Source organism: Nesoenas mayeri (genome assembly GCF_963082525.1).
Source record: "Nesoenas mayeri genome assembly, chromosome: 5".
In the NCBI taxonomy this organism is placed as follows: domain Eukaryota; kingdom Metazoa; phylum Chordata; class Aves; order Columbiformes; family Columbidae; genus Nesoenas; species Nesoenas mayeri.
Window position 1 is genome coordinate 48,429,733 of NC_137548.1, and position 25,341 is coordinate 48,455,073.

General features: G+C 39.9%; 2 protein-coding genes across 2 annotated transcripts in view; both read right to left on the bottom strand.

Moving 5' to 3' along the window:
- The window catches only part of CD44 (CD44 molecule (IN blood group)), a 78,746-nt gene extending 65,717 nt beyond the window's left edge, over positions 1-13,029 (bottom strand). Inside the window, exons 1-2 of the mRNA XM_080344971.1 lie at positions 12,964-13,029; positions 1,072-1,159 (exon numbers count right to left, since the gene is read on the bottom strand). Of these exons, the coding sequence (XP_080201097.1) occupies positions 1,072-1,102 (31 nt within the window). The 5' untranslated portion in view covers positions 1,103-1,159; positions 12,964-13,029. The remainder of the gene's footprint in view (positions 1-1,071; positions 1,160-12,963) is intronic.
- Positions 13,030-14,349: 1,320 nt separating this feature from the next.
- Positions 14,350-25,341, bottom strand: part of PDHX (pyruvate dehydrogenase complex component X) — a 104,271-nt gene continuing 93,279 nt past the window's right edge. Inside the window, exon 11 of the mRNA XM_080344562.1 lies at positions 14,350-14,522. Within this exon, the coding sequence (XP_080200688.1) occupies positions 14,462-14,522 (61 nt within the window). The 3' untranslated portion in view covers positions 14,350-14,461. The remainder of the gene's footprint in view (positions 14,523-25,341) is intronic.

Genomic DNA, 25,341 nt, shown 5'->3' on the forward strand with positions numbered 1-25,341 from the left:
GGAAGGCTGAGAAGAGATCTCATCAATGTTAAGAAATATCTCAAGGATGGGTGTCAAGAGGATGGGACCAGAATCCTTTCAGTGGTGCCCATTGATAGGACAAGGGGCAACAGGCACCACCTGAAACATAGGAGGTTCCATCTGAAAATGAGGAAAAACTTCTTTGCTTTGAGGGTGCCAGAGCACTGGAACAGGCTGCCCAGAGAGTTTGTGGAGTCTTGTTCTCTGGAGACATTCAATATGCACCTGGACACATTCCTGTACAGTCTACTCTAGGTGTACCAGGTGGGCTTTAGTAGGTGGGTTGGACTAGATGATCTCCAGAGGTCCATTCCAACCCTAACCAATCTGTGATTCAGTGATTCATGGATGGAGAATATACAAGGCAGGACACACCCCCCCCGCCTCCCACAGCTCCCAGTTTGCCCCTTGGAGCTCACTCAGATTGTGTAGAGGTGGCAGTAAGGAAAGCATTTTTTATTTCTGAGCTGTACATAATTTATGTGGGAATTGTCAATGAAAATAAACAACAACTTCTGAAGAAAATTGCTTTTTCTATATAAATAAGCAAAAGAAGGTAATTATGGGTAACTCTGCAGGAAGGAGTTTTGTGTGAGGCTGGGACAGAGACAAAGAAAATAGATTTCATAAAATTCATGAGACAGAAACTCTATTTTTGCACATTTCCATGTTCCTGCACTTCTAGTAAAGAAACAGACAAGGAAGGAGCTGAATGCTATTACAACACGGTGTGTTTATCTTAGAACTGGGAATTGTCGCACTAGACCACACATCCACTGCCTACTTAACAGCTTGGCTTAAGTAAAAATGAAAGCAAATATTTTAGAAATAAAAAGTAAACACTCATTTGGGATATTATCACATAATTGGTAAGAGTTCAATTAAGTATTTAAGTTTATTTCTTTCATTACATACCTAGAATAACACAGCTGTGTTTGAGAATCTATGTTTCTTGTTGACCAAAAGCTGGTATTACTTGTGGTTTATTTGATTTGTCTTTTGTAATAGTGAGTGACAATATCTTACTGAAGTTAAGAAAAAAAATATTACCTTGAATATGATTTTGAAAATGTGTTTGCATTCAATTGCAGTCCTTTTGGGTTGTCTTTTGAGGGATATTTGAAGTGACAGGATCTGCCTACAAGAGATATTAGACAGACAGAAATTCTATATAGGAAAAAAAAAAAAAAAAATTAGATGTTTTATGGGATTCTAAATTTAAAACAAAAAAATGCCCTGTGCTGGTGATTTATATAAATACATTAGTCATCAAATGACACAGTATCACATGATCATCATTGTTAACCAGCCCGTAACATTTTTTGATTCCTGCATACTACTTTTTCAATAATTTGTGGTTCATTTGTAACGAAAACATTTGTTCAGGAATTCTCCAGGTTCTTCTGAATAATGCTTGTCTAAAATATTTGCAATATATTCACAAAATTTTAATTTGCAGAAATGTACAACTGGCAATGAAGTATTATGAGTTATTGGTTCACCTCTAAATGCTACTTATATATCCTAAGCATTTTATTGAAGGGTTGGTAGGATTAAGAAGGTCATGTCTGAACAGCATTTTGAACAAGTCAGATCTGGAAAGCAATTATATTAAGACTTCTTAAAATGTTAAAATTTCAGCCAACTTACAATGAATGTATAAGAAATGATCTCTGAATCATCTGAGATTTCAAAGATATGATTGAGAGCACGTTCCGTGATATATAAATGCATATGAGAACTAGCAAGAGAGTCTGCAACTTATCTGCTGCCCATTGTACCTGGAAGTCTCATCAGTAAAGCTCTTCTTCCTATCTGTTGCAATATACATTAAGATAAATATGTTTATAAACATAAAGATTTAGTTGGGATTTATACTCCATCCGGTTTGTTTTCTATAACCAACCCTCTTAAATTGTTATAAGAATTTAATGAAAATTTTCTGTAGGGGAATGGGTAAGAGAGGCAGAGGTAACAGAAGGCAGGAAAAAAATGTCCTGTCAGTCTGATAGGTCTGGTACCACAACAAACTCTGCACAGCACTATCTAGCAAGCAGGAACTGCTAGCCAGTGCCATAAAAAGAGCATCACTGAACAGTTTTTTGAGAGTCTTGAGACAAAATGGAGTGTGTTGAGTGCAATCCTGCAAAGCTCCTTTCCCTTATACAGGAGGAAAGTAACTGTTTGGTATTAGCTAGTCCAGGAAGGATAGATCTACATCAACATTAACTCTTAAAAATTTATTATCCCTTAAGTGAAGAAGTATATGAGGCATATCTCAGGGGGCACAGATGTGAGATAGGCATGCTATGAATGTTCAACAGTCTAGTTCAAATAAAGATTTAAGGATAATAAAGCTTACCTCAACTATTTAAGGATTCCTTTTAACTTCTCCCTCCCATATTCAAATTCAGTTCCTCAGTCCTAGCCTAGCTAGTTTCTCCTCTCTTCTTAATGACACATTTTTCTACATACAGATATCTGAAACCCAGTCCACATGGCCCAGTCTTTGCTGAACTTAGCAATTCCAGAGTGCTTGCGTTTTTTCTAGCTTAGGTCATTACAGAACTAATTGAAGAGAAATAAAAGGTAAAATACACCATATGCTGTTAGTCACAGGCAGCCAGAAACTCTTACTGAATGTCTGAGATGGTTCAGAGTGCATCTCTTAAGAGTTTACTCATTGCCTTCCAAAATATGGGTGCATCGTGTAGAGGGCACAGCAGATCCTTTGCACAATATTGTTAAGCATGAGAATTTCAGAGAATAGAAATATAGTTTTTCTCTAACTGAAAATATAGGTTACAGTCTTGATTAAGATTGTGATTATCTGGATTAGAATGCAGCCAAGACTCTAAGACTAAATACACACATATGAGTGAGTAAGACGAGAGTATTGATTGTACTATTTTTTTGCCTGGGATGCAGCAGTCACAAATTTAAGTCCTTTATCAGCTGTTTCAACCACATGTGCTCTCCCAAAACTGTACACTAACCTAGAGGACAGTTTGGTCCCCTTGAGCTGGCTGTCTCTCAAGCATTTTTGTTAAGTTGCTCCATTTTGCTTAGGCCAGAAGGCAAAACTGAACCTATGGCTGCATGGCTTTGTTTGTGTCCTCTTATTTCCTCAAGGATCAGGCAGTTTAGCATATATACGCACATCTGCATAGCAAAGACAGCTCTAGTCTGCTGTCAGTTGAGCCTGCTTTGGAGCTGGAAACATCATAGACACAGTTGTAAGACATTGCTTGTGATCTAATTAGCCTTGTAGATTAACCTAACTAGACAGGACCAGCTGCATTCTGGTAGTGATCTACATCTTTCAGGAACTCATGCCTCTACATAGCTTGACATTACACCATGTTGAAGTACTAGTTGGGGACATCTCTTCACCCTCTTCTAGTGTATGCTGAAGTCCTGTCCTTAGTCTCTTGAGGTGAGCTTATCTAAAGAACACAGCACGTTGCAAGATTTAGCAATAAGTCACCAGTAACAGTGCATGTGACCTCCTTTCCCCACCTTATCGCCTTTTTTTTTTTTTTTTTTTTTTTCTTTTTCAAGGCTCTCCAAGATTTCAGTCTTTGCTGGTATGGATATAAGCTGAAGCAACAGCCTATTCAGTAGCAGATTTTGGCCTTGACAAGTAAGAAGTTCTTTAGCAATAAGGAAGCCTGGCCAAGTAAGACTAGGAAAAATTCCTCCTGAGATTCAACTGGAATAAGTGATAAAATTCAGACAGGAAAAAAAATAAGCTGAATACTAGGAAGGTTCTGCTACAATACTGGCTATATAGTGGAATAGCTTCTCAGAACATGCTCCTCCATGAAGTTGGTTAAAGGTTTGGAGGGAAAACCATATGAGGAGCAACTAAAGTCACTTGGTTTGTTCAACCTGGAAAAGAGGAGATGGAGGGGAGACCTCATCGTGGTCTACAGCTTCCTCACAAGGTGGGGAGGAGGGCCAGGCACTGATCTCTTGTCTCTAGTGACCAATGGTAGGACCCAAGGGAATGGCAGGAAGATGTGCCAGGGGAGATTTACATTGGACATTAGGGAAAGATTCTTCACCCAGAGGGTGGTGAAGCACTGGAATGCACTCCCCAGGGAGGTAGTCATCATGCCAAGCCTTACTATATTCAAGAAGTATTTGGACAGTGCCCTCAGACACATGGTGTGAATATGGAGCTTGTCCTATGCAGGGACAGGAGTTGGACTTGATGATCCTTGTGGGTCCCTTCCAACACAGGACATTCTGTGATTCTGTGATTCTATGATCTTTGCTGAATGACTAGGTAATTTTAACTATGAGTCTGTGATTCACTTCAGAGGATCCCACATCTCAAGTGCTATACTTGAAACATCTGAACAGTCACTGAAACCTACACTAGGAATTAATCATATCCTGGTTGGATTTGCCACTCCTCAGAGACTTTACTGCAGACAAGGGGGTGCTTTCAGTCACACTACTTGCAGGCTGAAGCTCATCCAGTAGTTTCCTCTGGTTCTTGGGACACATATTAATTACTCTATGTGAAAGAACTTTCGTATTTTAAACTGTCTCATCTCTATTCATGTTACTGATCATATCACAGACATCCTGGATTTTACATTCCTCATTAGTCCATTTTATCATTCCTGATTATCAGCAGACAGATGATTACCAGAAAAAAGATGAGGAATGGTCTGAGTATGAATGAAGCTCATTCTTTATAGTCTCTTACTTTGTGCTCAAAAAGAAACAGCAACTTACCTACACTTTCCTCCACTCAGTACTTTTGTCATGACACCATGTTCTGGGCTGTGCAATGCAATCTGAGCCTCACAGGATCAAGATCTTAGAACAATTTCTACTGCCTCACAGATTCAGTAACGGCTTTTAACATAAACAAGAGAAAAAATAAGGTTTGATGCCTAACTAAACTGAGAATTCAAGTCACAGGCATTGTAAAGAAAAAATCTATATAAAAAAGAGTTATCCCAAAGTGACATGTAGTGATCTTCCAGGTTAAGTATACTCTCATTGCCATGCTATTACACATTTTACAGTGCTTCCCATGCTGAGCTATTACTCTGAAAATAATGATCACTTTTTAGAATGGTAGCTGGTGCTAGGGAATATTGGAAATAATAACCATGCAGCTCTGACTTGTTTTGTAAATTCTTACGAGTGGAGTGGTACAGACGGAAATAAATTGTAGAGAAAAGGGACACACTATTTGAAACATGGGTATCAGGACTGGGCTAAACATGTTATTTTCTGGTTTGCATTATTTTAATGTGGTCTATGAATCATTTCTGATGTGCAACTCAGAAACATGAAATACATAATGCCCTCTTATAAATATAGTAGTAGAGTAAGAAACAAGCATATGATCTGTCAGGAGATAATTTCTTTGTCACTGAAAACAACAGCTCTAGAGAGACAGAGATGTCAACCAAAAGGTACTTATATATTGTTCTTCTGATGACACTACAATGCTCATTCTTGTACATGGTTTTAGCCATGCAACACTGATAATACAAGCAAGACTGAAGTACCATCCTTAATCTGAGAGCCACAAGACAAGTTGTCTTGTGGGGGAGAAGAGGAGAGTTCCAGGAGAGGTTCACGTGATGATGTCTCCTTTTCCGTATTGGGGCAGAAATTAGATGAACATACAGGGACACCCAGCAACACTGGCCTCAGACATTCTTTCCTACAGGCAGAGACTCAAATTCACCAGAGGTTTTGGTCCCAGCTGAGCTTTCCCCATTGCTAAGTATTCCCAGAATGAGGCTAGGCAAGGATCACAAGCTACGGTTTGACCCTCTCTATATTTAGATTTTGGCCTCTTGTCCTGAATGTAAAAACTGTAAAATTGAGTTATCCTCCTAGAGGTAGAAAAGTAATTTCTTGACCTAAGTGGAGATTCTTTTTACATATCAGTGTAAAAATACCTTTTCCCGAGAAAAACAGAATTTTTTGACAGCTAGAACTCTTTCAGCATTTCGAGATCTGAGTACTACCTATCAATCAGTCTGCAAGATTGTGTGGAAAGCAATCTGACTTCAGATGTTCAGCCTGTCTTCAGAAGAAGTATGATCAATGTACAACCCAAAAGGCACTCAGATGTGTCTCTCAATGACCTCAAATTTAACAGTATGACAAAAAGGGAATAGTGTCTTAGACATTGGGTCTGTTCCAAGTATTAAAATCAAGGAGCTTGATTTCCCCATTTCAGTTGTAAAGTTGAGCTTTGGTTAGCAAGCAAAACCTGTCCTTAAGGCTGAACACTTACAAATGTAGGACCAATATGCCTCACTAGGCCAAATACTATGTTGACTTTTCTCCCTATATATACCATAAAACCCAACAGATCAGAGGAGTAAGGAAACTGGTCCAAAGTCTCAAGAATTTCTATAAAACTCTCTGTTACATCAAAGGCACACCAGAATTTGCTTCTCTGATGATTGCTGTGAGGTGGAAAGAGGTGAAAACAGCACAGAAAAGTTGAGCCTGGGGAGAATTCAGAAACCTGCTTTAAGCCATCATCTCAAATCAGATACAAGCTTGCAGAAGGACACATAAACCGTGATGATACAGACAGAGAACTCATTTCCACTCAACAATTAAGACTGCTTTTTCTCAGTCAGTAATTATCTACATGCAGTGACCATCTACTCATACTCATTCTGGATAAACAGAAATCACTCCTTAAATTTATTTTTAATTCAGCATCAAACACATTATTTTCAAAAGCTTTTTGAAATTGGATCAGAAGCTACCTGTGGGGTTTATAAATAAACTCCAGTTTCTAAATGCACAAACACATTTTTCTCAACATCCACCGTAGTCCAATCATTTATCTCCTTTGCATGTGGCTACCTATGAGTGAAGGAAAGGCAGGAATAGCCAGGACAAGTATTTGGCAACAAAGTCTCTCTATTATAGCCAAGAAATTGCACAACAGTTGAGAAGCTCCACACAGTTACACAGTTTGTTACACGGTTGTGTTCTGGTTTTTTGGGAGGTTATTTTTGTTTATTGGTTTGTGGTTTTTTTATTATTTTTTATTTTTTTTATTTTGTTTTGTTTTGTTTGTTTGTTTGTTTGGGGGTGTTTGTTTGGGGGGTATAGTTACATTTTATTCTAAACTTGCAGAAATCCTCAACATCATCTTAATGGAAATAAAGGTCTCATCTATGCAAATAAATTATAGAAACTACCAAACTGGCATTCAAGGATTAATTGGTTTAATTATTCCTCTGTATTTCTGCAGAGTTGCTCTGCTATTTGGATTTCTATGCAAATATTAACAGTATTAGCTTTTGTGGAGACAATTTTCTTTTTTTTTTTTAAATGAGAGGAGTTGTAGCAGGAATATAATTTCTGGTTTGGCTGTAAATCACATTAGGTTCTCTTCAGAATACTTTTAAAAAGAAAGGAAAAAAAATATAGTTGTGATATCAGGCTTCTTTGCATCTATTTTCCTTTCATCATGCAAATGAAGGCTGAAAGCTCCACGATAGCATGTAGTCATCGAAAGACACTTGTGTATTTATACATATATATTTATAATATTATACATATGCGTGTGTGTGAAACAATAAACTTTCTGAATGACCCATCACATATTTAACAAACAAAACTACAAGAATACATGAAAAAGGGATTCCTCAGTAGAATTCAGCCATGATATCAACACAAATCAAAGAACCACTTCTCGGTATCTCTCTGTGATAACTTGGTTCCGACTTCTGTGATTTTCTTGAGATTCTTAATCGTGATCAGCTTTAAATAAGGTTGGTACTAAAACAGATCAGTTCTTTATAGACAAGGGGAAAATCCAATCCAAAGTCACTACTGCTACTACTGATCATATTTTAAAAGAGAAACCCAGTTTTCTCTGTGGAGAAGTAGGACTTCATTCTTTCAGATACTGCTTCATAAATACTTTTGATGCTAGATACCAACATTCAAGGAGTTGTTTAGAGGTATGATGCTGTGTGAATGGAAATATTTTCTTAGAAAACTGAGAAATCGACCTAAACCTCAGAGGAATGTGAGATTTTAGAAATAGCCCTCTTCCTCTAAACATTTCCTGCCACAGCTATAGGAAATCGCCCTTATAGATCTCATTTAGAGATATTTGACTTGGCTTGTCCACTCTATAGGGAACTCTGGGTGAGGTTCTGGGTGCTATTTGGGGAGCAATAGGGCTGACACACATAATAGGTATTCAAGTTCTCTTGGCCCCCCCTCTGCCTTCTACAGCCTTAACCCAGAGGATTCCTCCAAGCAGGATCTTGAAGAGGCTAAAGTTAGCTCTCCTGAAGTCCATGGTTGTAATCCTACTTATTGCCCTGTTTCCTTCATGCAGGATCCTGAACTCTACCATCTAATGGTCACTGCAGCTGAGGGTGCCCCTAACCTTCATATCTCCAAACAGTCCTTCTTGGTTTGTTAGGACAAGGTCCAGCAACACAATTCTCCTCATTGGCTCCTTCACTACCTGTGTCAAAAAGTTATCATCAATGATCTGCAGGAACCTCCTGGATTCTGTGTGCTGAGCTGTATTGTACTTCCAGCAGATATCAGGGTGGTTGAAGTCCCCCATGAGAACCAGTGCCTCTGATAATGAGGCTACTTTCAGCTGTCTGTAGAAAGCCTCATCAACTTCCTGATCAGCTGGTCTGTAGTAAACACCCACAATTGTGTCATCCATATTAGACTGCCTCTTAATTCTTGTCCAAGAGAGAGCTTGTGTAGCTAACTGATCACTTATACCACTGAGATATTATTATACACCATTTTCTATTTCTCTTACTTATAACTGGGCAAAATAAATTCAAACTACTGCCATTGTGTATGCTTACCACTATATACTGCTTTAAATCCACCAAGTTTGCTACTGAGGATGTGAGCCAATGGCAAAACAAGTTTTCTGAGTTTTTTCCTGAACTGTGTAAGCTAAATTCTGCCCAGGCACATCACACTGTGAAGTAATCAAATATGCAAAACTGATATGTAATATGGGAAATTATTAATTAAAACAAAATTTTTTTGATGTTTTGATACTTTTCTTGGAAAGGCAAGAATGTTTATTACAGGGAACACCAAGCAAAGCAACATCAATCCTACATATTTAAGGCATGAAAAATGGAAAGCTTTAATCATATTTAATGTGTTTTGCTTTTTATAATCCTAAATTATCCTTAGGGGACCTGAAGTATGTTTTGAAATGTAGAGTTATTTGACCAAATCATATCAGATATTCTTTGATTTCTAACATCTCATAAATTGAATATGAAATTCATGCTTTCAGCTTATTTCAGATCTGCATAGCTCAAAAGTGTAGTCAAGTAATTATAACAATAAAGTCTTTATTTCTGCCAGTGACTCAGAAAACAGTAAAATAAGTTTTCCTCTATAATGCCACTTTATTGTGTTTTCCTGAAGTCAGAAACTGAGTGCTCAGCACTGTGGAAGGCATGGAAAACACTCTGTTTTGCTTAGGAAACATCAGAGTGTGGCAACGAAGAGATTGGGAGCTGAGCTAGGAGGGAGTAAAGTAAACCAACAATTAAAGGAAACAGGAAAAAAGATTGTAAATAAGGAAAGCCAACTTAAAATGTGATTTCAGGTGAACATTTCAAAACATAGATTTACTTGCCACCCTACCAGGAGGTAAGGGAGTTGAATTTGTGAAAGGCATTCAGGCATCTCAATGTCTTGTCTCTGTCTCACTAGAATCTATAATTCCATAGTACCGATATTAACTATGACAGAAGCACATGGGTTTGGGTTTTTTTTCCTCCTTTTGTGCAAGACCTAAAACGTGCATCCTCATACAGTGTCTCCTCTTAACAACTCACTGAAGAAATTTTGACATCTCATCATTTTCATATTTTAACTTCCCCTTTTTACAGTCTCCAAAAGGCCCCGTTTTCTCCCTGCTACAGGTAATCTTGCCTCTTCCATCACAATAAGTACTCAACATTCTTACCTAAATTTAAGAAGCAGATGTTTCACATTTTTTCATTTTAAGTTTTACAAAACTGTCGTTTAACCCATTTTTCTCTGGCAGGATGTTAGGTAAAAAATTAGTCCATGTAAGTTCTCTCAGAAATATTCTTTAAAAGTTTAAATAGAATATGTGTTTGACAGTGAACTGTCCATATTCTCTCGTGTTTTCACACAGTGAACAGCCTAGCTTCAGCATGTGGTAATTCTCAGGATATCTGTAATGACTGATAGCACATTGTTGAAGGTACTGGATACAGAGACATGTTCTATCATATTCCCTCTTGAATACCAGTTTCTGTGTCACCATACAGTTATCAATGGCTTGTGATACTGGCTCATCAAATGCCTATTTCACACTCCAGGTAGCTTCAATTATTCCTAGCTGCTGCTCAGGAACTACTGATGACTGCACATTTTGTTCAAATAAAAGTGCTCAGGATGAAAAGAAATTCCCAAAGAGAAAGGAAATTGTTTACCTGCTGAAGAATCTCTGAAACACAACTCTTTACTATCTTTCATAATATCACCTAGTAGAATAAATGTTCACCTGTACTTCCAGTCATTCAACAAAGGAACAATTTATTTTTATTCTGTTTTACCCATTTGACTAATGAGAATTATGCTAAAAGAGAACAAAAAAGAGGTTGATTTAACACATTAGTTCAGAGAAACTTTCTGCCCGGACTGTTGCCCTTTTATCTTCTTGATTAAATAAAAATTATAACAAAAATGTTCTTACCTGCACTCACTTGAGGGCATGTAAGAATATATCTTTATGACTTCTGACTCCTGTAAATATTATTGCATAGTATGAGATGAGATTGGATGCCTATTTTGTCACCATGTTCAAAATAATTTGTTAGAAAGACAATTTTTTCCCCACTATACATTCTCACTGCATTTCAGAGCATACAGATTTACTATATTTGTGTAGAATATATGGGCAGAGAGTTAGTGATGCTGGTGGCATCTTTTCCCCCATGTGCCTAGCAGACTGTAAGACATGTGCTCCTGAAGCAGCAATGACTGTCAGTTTTTCCACCACCAAGAAGATCACAACTAGAAGGAAACAATTTCCTCTTCATATGATTTTTTTTTCCTTTCTTTTCATTTGATTCTTCTCTAATCCTCTGCCCTAAAATACAAAACCTGAGCGTCTATTTCCCTCAACACCTTAGGCAAAGTGGTTATCATCTCTCCCAGCTCTCAGGTTAGAACTCTGTATTTTTGAAGAACTTTGTAATTCTGTCTTAGGAATTGAGTTGATTGCATATTTATAAGAATATGCATTTACATTTATGTCCTCATTTATGTATATTATTAGATTAAGCAATAAAATGAAGAAGTGCTAATCAGTGTAGAAATATTTATGTTCAGCCTAACACTTTCTCCTTCAATGGGTCAGATTGGATATTCATTTATGCATTGCAAACAAAACAATTCCTCCAAAATAGATTTTTTCATTTGAAGAGATGAAGTTAAATGTTCATTCATTAATTCTCTCTTATTATGTTGCCCAGAGACAGTAATTTATATTTTACTGCAATTAGAACTTGGTAGGTCAGTGTTGCAAAAATCCTTCACAGTTCTCTCTTACAAGAGCAAATAAATTATTTTGTGGTAAATACTGATGTATGTGATCCCATTGGCTTGAGAAGGAGTGCATATAGTGATCAGAATTTTACAGCATGTGAGAAAAAATTTCTAACAATGAGGCTTATTTTCCTATAAAATCAGTCCCAAAGAGAAAGACAAAAAAATAATAGAACCCAGCAAAGCAGGGGGCAACACAGAATGTTGAAAATAATTGTCTTTGACAGGACCAACAGACTAATTTTTTTGTGTTTAAGCCACATTGGTTTGGATACATGAAGATGTGTACGATTAAAAAATGAGCTTAAATAGATACACTACTTTGCTGAGAGGATTTGAAGATGCACTGGAGTGTTTGTAGGAATTTTGTGTGGTCTGTGCATAATTAGCTCCATGGAAATAAAGCAAAATATTTGTACAGGGACAGAGAAGATCAGGGGTTTATAAACAGACAATACTATCTACATAAATACTAATGCAGGACCACTTCGACAAGCTTCATGCTCTTTTCCTGCCAGACTACATTAAGTAAAGCCCTAAATTATTTCAGTGACCAAGAATGCAATCATTATTTAGAAAAAAGTCTCAGGAACAAACCTGGTACTTCCAGAGTAAGAAGTACTTGGAGCTAGATAGTATTTTTTCAAAAAAAACAAGAGTTATGGCCTTGATAACCTTTCTTATATTAATTTCATGAAGAACAACTAACAACTTCACAAAAACTTGTTTAAGTCTAGAATAAGCAGGTTTCACAGGGAAATCTGACGCTTTCACCAAAATCATCACAATTTTGTGATCTCAGAAGTACTGTGGTGGCCATATAGAGCAGCTCCTTTGTAATATATACATCCATCTTGCCTTTTGAATCTCAATATCAAAGTTTCATATGGTTTTAATCACAAGATACTGAAGTCACCCATAAGGGCAGAAGCAGCAGAATTACTGCCTCAAAGTAGATCTTACAGTCTGCATGGTTATCTTTCTGTTTTTCTATTACCTTTGTTTAGCAATCTTGTATTTGGCTAAATACTACTTGTGAATGATAACGACACATTCATTAAAAAAAAAAAAAAGTTACAACTTTGATCAATTGCAGTATCATCTTTTCTTTCAGTAAGGTGAACTGAAGTAATTTTAAAGAACATATGAACAATAATAAACCAAGAGATCATGTGTAAGATTTTCTTTAGTCATTCTAGCAGCAGATCTCAGAGTATTAGGATCTTGCTATTTGAACTTAAAAATAATATGTATGGAAATAATCTCTACTTACATGTTTGGTTACAGTGTTTATTTCTTCTTCAGACTAATTTATGCTACCTTATTTATTTTCACATCACTTACTGCAAACTGGATGCATTATGTATTGCTTCTCAGTCTTGATGTATAGATGCTGATGTTCTGTCCACCATTAATTATATCTGTTGTTCTGGGAAAACATATCAGATTAGCATACAAAATTTGTTCACCTTTAATTGCCACTGAATTAAATATTGGAGCAAGGGAATATTTTTTCATAAAACCAAGACCATTAACAGCAGCTGCTTTAAATCGTCTTTTCACATGACAAGAAAACTTTTTTGCAAAAGCAGTTAAGCACCCTCTTCTCATGTTCACAAAGAAAACGTTCAACTGACTGAAAATGAAATTGGCTTAAATACAGTAAATGCAATAATGAATCCAGGATATTTTCATTCTTCACTAAGTAAAATACAAAAAGCAAATAACAGAAGCAGCTGTGAAAAGCAAAGGTATGTACATGAGCTCCAGAGTTCAATAGTCATATGACTATTGAAATGGCTTGGCTATTGCAGTAGTGTCAGGAGGCTGGGTAAAGGTTCAGGTAAGTATTTTTAGTCATTTCTATCAATCTATACTGTCATGACTGAACTCCCATCAGTCCCCAAACTATTAATAAATCACAGAATCACAGACTGGCTGAGTTTGGAAGGGACTTTTGGAGGTATCTGATCCAACTCCCCTGCTCAAGCAGAGTTATCTGAAGCCAGTTGCACAGGATCATGTCCAGACAGCTTTTAAATATCTCTGAGGGTGGAGAGCCCATAACTTCACTGGGCAACCTGTGCCAGTCATCCAGCTTGCTCATCCTCACAGTACAAACATGTTTTCTTGACATTCAGAAGGAATTTCAGTTTGTTCCCGTTGCCTCTGGTCCTGTTATTGGGCACCACTTGAAGAGCCTGGCTCTGTCATTGTTACTCCCTCCCTTTGGGTATTTAAATAAACTTTTAAGTTCCCCTCTGAGACTTCTCTTCTCCAGGCTAAACAGTCTCAGGTGTGTCAGCCTTTCCTCATAGCAGAGATGCTCTGGGCCCTTCATCATCTTAGTGGCCCTTCACTGTATTGTCTCCAGTCTGTCCGTGTCTTTCATACTGGAGAACCCAGAACTGGACACAATACTCCAGTTGTGGCCTCACCAGTGCTGAGCAGAGGAGAAGGATCACCTCCCTTGACCTGCTGGAAATACTTTGCATGATGCAACCTAGGATATTATTAGCCTTCTTCGCAGCAAGGATCCATTTACTGACTCATGTTCAGCTTTGTGTCCACCAGGCCTCCCAGGTCCTTTTCTACCAAGATGTTTCCTAGCTGGGTGGCCCCCAGCATATAAATGTTTTACATCTAATTTGGGAGCATCTACATGGCTTTTTTAGCCATTATTTTTATAATAACATAAAAACAGGCTTTTCCATCACATTGAATATTTACTGAACAAGCTTTGGAAGAAAACACCTGCTAACTTTGCAGCAATGAAGAGATGTAGACTCCTTGCACTGGAGATTCAGAATGTCTAACTCACTGTCTGATGTACTCAGCTAGATCAGTTTTCCTGCTCCGACAGGGGGATTGGACTAGATGATCTTTTGAGGCCTTTCCAATCCCTAAATAGGGAAAAAAAAAACAAAAAATCACTACCACAGTTATATTATAAACTCCAGAAACTGGTGAATGTAAGCTTGACAAATGCGATGGGAAAATATTACGTGGTATAAAGGTCAGCTTAATCCCACCTGGACTGCCAAACAGTGCATCAAGCATCTACAACAACTAGTACTGCAAGGTCTTTAAAGAGCTACCAAGGTTTTGGCGTTGCTTCTATGCCAGCCATCGGGAAAAATAATTTTAATCGTTCAGCCCTAATAATGAAAAGTTATGGACTCATTTCCAACAAAGTTCTGAATGTGCCTTGAAAGCAAATATAATACTTAATTGAGCAAGACACTGAGCAAAATGAAACAGCTGAATCAGTCTGGAACAATGTACCTGTTGGGAAAGGATGGGGGGAAAAAAAAGAAAATAATTACATTTGGAAGGAAGAGACAAGACAAATGTCATTGTGTAAATTTTTGGTTTAGAAGATCCTATTATCAAATCAACATGCTGCTTATTTCAAGCCTCCTCACAACCCTCTAGATTGTTTTCCTTCAATTTTATTTTCCTGCATTGGAGGGATTAGATAGTACCATGCATGCCTACCACTTTCTCACTTTATCTCATAGAGAATTCTCTCCCCTATTCAGCATCCTCCATAGCAAAAGTCAACTGTGGCTAATAATGCATGTCCCCTCACTGACAATGTATTGTGCTGATAAACTGAAATAATCTGCAAGTTTTTTTCTCAAGTGAAAGGTAGGGCAATAATGAACAGAAATTACTTTCTTGGAGTAATGGTGTATATCACAGAATGTTGAGGGTTGGAAGGGACCTCTGGAGATCATCTAGTCCAACCCACCTGTAAAGCAGGTTCACCTAGAGCAGATCACACAAAAATGTATCCAGACATGTTTTGAATGTCTCCGGAGAAGGAGACTCCACAACCTCTCTGGGCAGCCTGTTCCAGTGCTCTGGCACCCTCAAAGTAAAGAAGTTTATCCTCATGTTTAGATGGAACCTCCTATGTTTCAGTCTGTGCCCATTGCACCTCATCCTATGGTTGGGCACCACTGAAAAGAATCTGATCCCATCCTCTTGACATCCACCCTGGAGGTATTTATAAGCATAAATAAGATCCCCTCTCAGCCTTCTCCAGGCTGAATAGACCCAGCTCTCTCTGTCTCTCCTCATAAGAAAGATGCTCTAGGCTCCTAATCATCTTTGTAGCCCACTGTTAGACTCCCTCCAGTAATTTCTTGTCCTGGGGAGCCCAGAACTGGATGCGGTACTCCAGATGCAGCCTCACCAGGGGAGAGTAGCAGGGGAGGATAAACTCTCTTAACCTGCAGGTCACACTCTTCTTAATGCACCCCAGGATACCATTGGCCTTCTTGGCCACAAGGGCACATTGCTGGCTCATGGGCAACCTGTCGTCAACCAGGAGTCCCAGGTCCTTCTCTGAAAAGCTGCATTCCAGCAGGTGAACCCCTAAACTGTACCGGTGCATGGCGTTATTACTCCCCAGGTGTAGGACCCTACATTTGCCCTTGTTGAATTCCATCAGGTTTTTCTCTGCCCAGTCCTCCAGCCTCTCCAGGTCTTGCTGAATGGCAGCACAGTTTTCTGGTGTGTCAAGCCTTCCTCCCAGTTCTGTATCATCAGCAAGCTTACTGATGGAGCACTCAGTGTCTTCATGCAGGTCATTGATGAACAGGTTGAAAAGGACTGGACCCAATACTGACCCCTGAGGAACTCCACTAACTATAGGCCTCCAAACAGACTCTCCAACATTGATCACAACCCTCTGAGGTCTGCCATCCAGCCAGTTCACGATCCATCTCATTGTGTATTCGTCCAGCCCCCACTTCCTGGGCTTGCCTGTGAGGATGTTGTGAGAGCCAGTGTCAAAAGCCTTACTGAAGCTAAGGTAGACAACGTCCACTGCTCTTCCCTCATCTACTCAGCTAGTCATATCATCACAAAAGGCTATCAGGTTGGGTCAAACATTATTTCCCTTTGGTGAACCCATGCTGGCTACTCCTAATAACCTTCTTTTCCTCCACATGCTTGGAGATGACATCCAGAATAAGCTGTACCATCAACTTTCCAAGGATGGAGGTGAGGCTAACTGGTCTGTAGTTTCCTGGGTCATCCTTCTTGCCCTTTTTGAAGACTGGAATGATGCTGGCTTTCTATCAGTTCTCAGGCACCTCTCTTGTTCTCCAGGGACTTTCAGAGATGATGGAGAGTGGCTTAGCTGCTCTGAACCTTAGCTGAACCTTAGGTACTCTGCCAACTCTCTCAGCCCTTGTGGGTGCACCCCACTGGGGCCCATGGATTTGTGGATGTCCAGTTTGAGCAATCTCTAACCTGATGTTTCTCAACTAAGGGAAAGTCTGCCTTTTGCCAGACTTTCTCTTCTGTCTCTAGGGTCTGGGATTCCTGAGGGCTGGTTTTAGCAGTAAAGACAGAAGCAAAGGCAGCATTCAGTAACACTGTCTGCTTTGTATCATCCATCACTAGGGCACCCTCTTCATTCAGCAGCGGACCTACACTTTTCCTAGCCTTCCTTTTGCTGCTGCTGTACTTAAAGAAGCCCTTATTGTTGTCTTTGACATCTCTAGCCAGATTTGCATTCAAGTGGAGCCTGGCCTTCCTCACCACATCCCTGCATACTCTAACAGCCTCCTTATATTCCTCCCAGGTTGTCTGTCCCTTTTTCCACATTACATAAACATCCTTCTTCCACCTGAGTTTTGACTGGAGCTCCTTACTCATCCATGCCAGCCTCTTACTCCCTTTACTTGATTTCTTCCTCATAGGGTTGTACCAGTCTTGAGCTTGGAGGAATACTAGCCAGCTCTCTTGGACCCCACTACCTTCTAGAGCCCTATCCCATTGGATTCTTCCAATCAGGTCCTTGAAGAGGCCAAAGTTTGCCCTGCTGAAGTCCAAGGTTTTAGTTCTGCTTATTGTCCTGCTTTCTCCATGCAGGATCCTGAACTCCACCATCTCATGGTTGCTGCAGTTGAGGCTGCATATATATGTATATGTCCTAATATGTTATATTTCATGCATCTTTCTGTGTGCTGTTTATGCAACAAAATTCCAGGCAGACTTAGCCACTCCAGATAGGCCATTAATTCACATGTTAAGACTGGCAAACTGTTTCCAAGTGGTAATGTATAATATACTTACACTGGGCAAGATAAGTGCATCAAAGAAGTGACAGAGAATTTGGTCTGTGGAGGGAACTGTTTAGAGTAGAATTTCTGCATACTTTAGCCACTCAGAACAGCTACATTAGTGCAGAAAAGTCAGCCATTTCATTATCTGTGCAATTTATGCTTGAGTACCACATGGTGACTTCTTGTGCCACATAGTAACTTCTTGTTGTCAAGGTTTCAGGCAAGGAGGCAATAAACCATGGCAGATGCTCCCTGTTATCCCCTCACTTCCCATCACCCCTTTCCTTTAGATCAGAAAAATGATTAGAAAGATAAAGGGAAAGGAAGAGAGACTTAGACTTCAAGTTGGAAAGTTTTAAAGGGGTTTTACTAGTGCTACTAATAAATAGAGTATATATACAAAATATACAAAACCAATGCTTGATGTGGAGTTGGCGTCATTCCAGCAGTGGCAGAGCTGTGTGTGCAGAGCTGACGTGGCTTCGGCAGGTGCAGGTCAGGCCCCCGGAAGTCATGGGCGGGACTTCACAGCAAACCAGAACCTGGTTGCAGGGATGCAGGGCCTCAGGCCTGTAGATCACAGGCAGACAGACAGGGTCCTCTCTAGATGCTGGCCATGGTTGAAGAGACCTTGACCCTCGCGATCACCCTCTTATTAGGGGGTATGATGATTATGGGATGGAATACTTCCGTTGGTCAGTTCTAGTCACCTGTTCCATGCACCCCTCCTCAAACATGCCCCTCTCACAATGTAATGTGGGAAAACTTATCAGTCTTTCTTAGCTACCATAGTAATAAATCTAAATAGGAGCTTCTTCAGCATTCCGTTGGTCTCTTATCAGCACCGAGTACAGCATCCTAGAAAAAAATTTGCAGGCTAAAACTCAGAAAAGTACAGCCACCTAGAAGAATTGAAAGAAAAATCACTAAAAGAGAACTGGTCTTGTTTTTAACAAAACCAGGACACTTGTAGGAGTAAAACAATATACCACTTGGGAGATGGAAGGAGAAGGAAGCGAGCAACAGCAGAGTATGATAAAATTAAATACTTAATTAATGTCTGAGGATGGATATTTTTTGCTTGTAATTTAAATAAGGTCATCAGGATGACATTTTCATATCACATCCCGTTTCTCAAATTTCCACCTGTGCAGTTCCTCAGCAGGCCAGTGGTTCCCTGGGGAGCTGGTATTTTGGTGGTTTATACCATCTAAAATGATGACAGGCTATTTTAACCTGTTAATCTTCCCTTCCAAATAAAGTAAAATGAAAGGGTTTTTTACTTGCAGGCTCTTTCGTAAAAATGGTAGAGGTGAAAAAAAAAGAAGTTTTTTTTCTTCTTGGCTAGTACTGGAAATGACACTAAACCCACTCAACTTGTAACAGTTCACTGCTGTGTTCAGAAAGATGAACCTTGGAAAATGTGTACTAAGAAGTGTGTTTATATGGAAGATCTGAATAGTTCCTTCACTGTCGATTAAGGGAACTGAAGAGAGGAACCAGGGACTAACTTTTCACAAAGACTGAATACACATTTAGGCTGTAAGTTTGGAAAGATCTTCCAGGTTCACAGAAAGCTCAGAAAAGCACAGAAAGCCCTGCTCAGACACTGTGTGAGTCAACACAGGCAGGTTGCAAGAACAAGCATAGGCCACAAATGCAATTGCAAAGAGCAAATTTATTTTAGTTACCATGCTACCAGGGCACCTCCAAAAAAGCTCCTTGGCAGAGGTGACACAAGCAGAAAGGCAGACACTGTAGAATTCAGCCCTGGTAGAAGATCACTGGGCCTGCTGTGTTAGCCTGTATTTCAAGGCTTTAAGCAGACGCAGCCTTCCGCTGTGCTCTGATCTTTCTCATAACAAAGCGGGAATCTCAGGTATAATGATCAGGTGCCTTAGAGTTTCTCACAGGCCTATGTTATCTAACACAGAGGTTCTACTTGTCAAGTACACAGGGTCAGTAAAACAATTAGTGTGATGTATGTGTTTTTCCTACACCCCAGCTATAGGTGCTTGGGCATATTTACAATGATCCTCCTCATCATTCTTCCACTATTTCCATACAGCCACCTAGTCAAAAAAGTGAATTTTCCAATCCCCATCTTAAAAGTTCCATGAGTACTGTGGACTGTTTCTAATGGAGGGCTCCTCCAAAGCCTTCTTGCTTTCAATTTCAGACTCCATACAGTAACAGAACCTCTATTTCATCTTGTATTCTTTGGTTTAAAATGTTGTCTGTTGGTTGTGGTTATCCTCCTTGTTCATGTGCAATATCACCTATTCCACTTGCCTTTCTAAGTCAAAGAACTGAAATTTTTCATTAATGTCTCCATTGCCTTTATCATCCTACTTGCTTTTCTTTGGACCTTTTCTAGCTTCAATCACTTGTTCACAAACCTTCCACCTCTGCTAGAAATGCTTTGACTGATAGCTCTCAAGACATTTTTCTTTTCCCATGGATGAATATCTTGTTGACAACTGATAGTTGTCCATTATCTCACTCAAATTCACACCATTTCTGAGCTCCCTACTCCCATGGTAGTCACAATTCAGAATAGTTTTGTGATTAGTCGCTCCATTAGAAGTGTTTTTCCCTACTGTACTGCTGAGTTTTACCTCATTTGTATTACTCTAATCCTCAATGCACTCAAACCTTTCTGTATGATGATTCAGTTTTACCATATGATGACAACGGATCAGTCCAACCCTCTATTCCAAAGGTTCTTTTTCATCTCTCTTCTCCTTTACCATCTCCTTCTCCACTTCATGATTTTTGCATTAATTCCCTTCTTAATCAATAATTTCCAATGTGACCCTATATATGATGCATTCAATTCAAATAAATAAGATTTTCCTCCTCATCAAATAATTCCCTGATTATCTAGAGAAAGAGGTAAAAGTTTTGAGTAGCACAACCTTCTGTTTGCAAAATCATTGTTTGAATGCATCCTTGTTTCAACCTTTGAGTAATCCTGTCCTTCAAATTGGCTCTGAAGGCTTCCTTCTCTTTCAGGTTGAACCTACAGATATGTAGAAATATTCCTTCCTCCATAAGTGTTGATAAAACACTTGCTTTTCTTCAACGTTAATCTGAACATTGTATGATAAATAGATGCAACTTGGCCCCACTAATTTTTGCTTACTAGCTAAAACTTGGAAATCTGGGAAAGAAGACAACACTTATTTAGGTTTTGAATCATAATAGATAAATAGCTTTAATCTCAATGACATCCTCACTGCATTTATCCTTAGAAACTTCAGTTTATATGACTAAAGGACCTTTTGAAAACTGTTTTTATGTTCCTAACAAGGTCTGTCTGAGCTATATTTCTGTAGATTCTTACCATAGCCATATACTTCATATCCAAGACATGGGGTATTTTTGATAAGCAGACCATTTTTCCATTCATTCCCAACTTTTTACTTTTGATAATAACATTCTGGAGATACCTATTATCTATTTAGACACAGAACTCCATGAATAAGTTTACCTTTGCATGAATAGGAATTCCTGGTATTTCTTCAACATTCTAATTAAGTGTCAAAACTGTCTACATACAAGCTTTCCTGCTCAAGTAACTTGACTAACTAATCCCTGTCTTTTACACAAGAAAAATATTTTTCTCTCTTGAAACTGAATGCCTTAATCACAGCTCTGCTTCTGGTTATCATTCCCTGAATTTATAGTAAGCCAAGCCACCATCATTCAAGTCACAATTTTTTTCTGTGGCCAACTCTTCTACAGCATCTTTGTAGCATGTTTTATTGTGCACACAAACCAAGCTGAGTAACATCACACTTTTCTAATTCAGGGAACAAACCATGAAGAAATATGTTAACTATTAAGTTGGGGAATGTCTAAGGCTCGTCATTGTAAGTGGTGTTTCTTTTCTAACTCTTACAAAGAAAGCTAAAAATCTCACAGTTATGCAATTCCCAAAAGTGTTTCCTGACACCATTACAAATCTGAAAACATCTATACAGATTTCAGTATTGTACTATGATAACTTATTTTACAGTGTTTTTGTATATGGCATACCTCTCAGTATCTACAGTCCAGTCATGATTTTTATTCCACCATGTTCTTATCCACACACTGTCTAGTTTCATTTCCCCTACCATCTCAACTTCCTCCATTGTGTTACTAGGCTGCAGTACTACTACATAAATATTTGGTTTCTCACCACACCCAGTCTCCAAGATGAGGTGTAGTTCCTTCAGTACCTATGCTGTTCCCTGTTTTTGTCTAGATGATTCCATTTATTGTTTTTCTGTCAATTGAATAAGAGATGACAGTGAGCCCAAGTGGTCAAAAACACCAATAGCATCCTGGCTTGTATCAAGAAATAGTGTTGACAGCAGGATTACAGAATTGATGGTCCCCCTATACTCAGTGGTCATGAGGTTGCACCTCAAATACTGTGTTCAGTTTTATATCCCTCACTACAGGAAAAACATTGAGGTGCTGAAGCAAGTTCAAAGAAGAGCAATGAAGCTGGTGAAGGGTCTAGAGGAACGTCTGAATGAACTGCGGTTTTCCAGCCTGGAGAAAAAGAGCCTCCAGGGAGATCTTATCACTCTCTACCACTACCTGAAAGTTTGTAGTGAGGTGAGTGTTGGTCTCTTCTCCCAAGTAACAAACAACAGGACAAGAGTAAATAGCCTCACGTCACCCCACGTGAGGTTTAGATTGGATATTTAGGAAAGATTTCTTCACTGAAAGGGTTATCAATTATTGGAACAGGCTTCCCAGGGAATTGATTGAGTCACCATCCCTGAAGGTGTTTAAAACATATGTAGATGTGGTGCTTGGGGACATGGTTTAGTGGTGGACTTGGCAGTGTTAGGTTAACAGTTGGACTTGACCAATTATAGAATCACAGAACAGTCTGGGTTGGAAGGGATCTTCAAAGGTCACCTAGACCAACCCCGCCCCCCACCCTGCAGTGAGCAGGGACATCTTCAACTAGATCAGGTTGCTCAGGGCCCCATCCTATCTGACCTTGAATGTTTCCAGGGATGGTGCATCTACAGCCTCTCTGGGCAACCTGTTCCTGTGTTTTACCACCCTCATTGTAAAAAAATTTTTCCTTATGTCTAGCTTGAATCTTCCCTTGTTTATTTTAAAATTATTATCACTTGTCCTATCACAATAGGACCTGCTAAAAAGTCTGTCCCCATCTTTCTTACAAGCTCATTTTAAGTACTGAAATGCCTCAATAAGTTCTCCCTGCAGCCTTCTCCAGGCTGAACAACCCTAACTCGCTCAACCTGTCCTCACAGGAGAGGTGTTCCATCCGTCTGATCATTTTTGTGGCCCCCCTCTGGACCCTCTCCAACAGGTCCATGTCTTTACTGAGGGTTCCATAGCTGGATGCAGTTTTCCAGGTAGGGTCTTACCAGAGCAGAGGGGCAGAATCACCTCCCTCAACCTACTGGCCATGCTCTTTTTGATGCAGCCCAGGATATGATTTGCAGCTCATGTCCAATTTTTATGCACCAGTACACCCAAGCCCCTCTCAGCAGGGCTGCTCTCAATCCATTCATCCCCCAGCTGGTATTAATACCGAGGATTGCCCTGACCCAGGTGCAGGACCTGGCACTTGGCCATGTTGAACCTCATGAGGTTTGCATGGGTCCACTTCTTGAGCTTGTCCAGGTCCCTCTGGATGGCATCTTGTCCCTCAGGTGTGTCAACTGCACCACTCAGCTTGGTGTCATCAGCAAACTTACTGAGAATGCACTTGATCCCACTCTCTGTGTAAATGATGAAGATATTAAACAGAACTGATCTCAATACAGATGCCTGAGGGATATCACTTGTCACTGATGTCCATCCAGACATTGTGCCATTGACCACTACCATCTGGGTGTGTCCATCCAGCCAGTCCCTGATCCACCAAACAGTCCACCCATCAAATCCATATCTCTCCCATTTAGAGAGAAGGATATTATGAGGGACCATGTCAAAGGCTTTACAGAATTCCCGGTAGATGACATCTGTAGCCCACCCTTTGTCCACTGATGCAGTTACTTCATTGTAGAAGGCTGCTAGGTTGATCAGTATTTCATCTCCCCTGGTAGGGCTATCTAATAGCTAGATTAGGAAGTTACCATCAATGTACTCCAGGAGTCTCCTGGATTGCCTACAGCTTGCTGTGCTACTTTTCCAGCAGATGTCAGCGTGCCCCAGCAGGATGAGAGCCTGCAAGTCAATGCCTCCTGTAGCTAGAGTAAGAAAGCTTCATCAGTAGTTTCCCCCCTGACTCCAACAACAAGCTCTCCTTTGTTGCCTCAGCCTGACTGTGGTGATTCTTCAGAGACAGTTCTTCACCCTCTATCCACCTCTTGATGTGGAGGGCAACCCCTCCACCCTTCCTTTCTCTCTTGTCCCTTCTGAACAGCCTGTAGTCATTAATAACCACACTCCACTCATGGAATGTGTCCCACCAAGTTTCAGTAATGGCAACTAGGTTGTAGCTTTCTAGCAGTGTAGTGACTTCCAGCTCCTCCTGTTTGTTGCCCATGCAGTGTGCATTAATGTAGAGTCACTTCAGCTGGGCTGTTGGCTGATCACCTTCTTAGATGAACATCCCTTAATTCTTTTAAAGTATTTCACTGGTGATTTCCTGTTGGCTTCTATTACCTCAGGAACCCCTGGCTCAACTCTGTAAGATTTCAAGCCTGCTCATGTGGCCAACACATCTCAGGGCTACCAGCTGAAAATCCTTGCCATCATGCCGTCCCTCTAACCTTGGTGTCTCATCCCACAGCTTGTCATGGGCAAATCTGATATTGTCCCCCTCCCCCATCCTGTCTAGTTTAAAGCTCTGTGAATGAGCTCCACTAGCTTGTGAGGAAAGACCATCTTCTCCCTTTAAGAAAGGTGAATCCCACCCAACACCAGCAAACCTAGTGCTGTGTAGGCCATCCAGTTATCAAAAAACCCAGATTGAGGTAGTGACACCAGCCACAGAGACATGTACTAATAGACTGAGTCCATCTGTTTCTCCTAATGTTAATGCCTGCAACTGGAAGGAGAGAAGAGAAAATAATCTGTGATCCAGATTCCCTTATCAACCATTCTAAGGCCCTGAAGCCTCTTTTGATTGCCCTTGCACTACAGGTAACTGCATGATCATCACCCACATGGGAAGAGCAGTAATGGGTAACAGTCCAAGGGCTGCACAAGGCTGGGAAGTTTCCTGGTGATGTCCTTAACCCTGGCCCCAGGGAGGTAGCAGGCTTCCCTAAAAGGAGGGTCTGTTTGGTATATTGTATGCTCTGTTCCCTTCAGAAGGGAGTTGCCTACAACTATAACCTGTCTTTTCTTCCTCATGGGGGTGGTTGTAATAGATGGAGTAGACCTTTCTGACCTTGGCAATACCTCCAGTATAGATGGACCTTCATCCTCCTCATCCATTGACTGGCCTTTCACATCTAAAGCCTCATACTTGTTGTATAGAGGAACCTTGGAGGGCAAGGTGGTTGTAATAGATGGAGTAGACCTTTCTGACCTTGGCAATACCTCCAGTATAGATGGACCTTCATCCTCCTCATCCATTGACTGGCCTTTCACATCTAAAGCCTCATACTTGTTGTATAGAGGAACCTTGGAGGGCAAGGTGGGCAAGGGT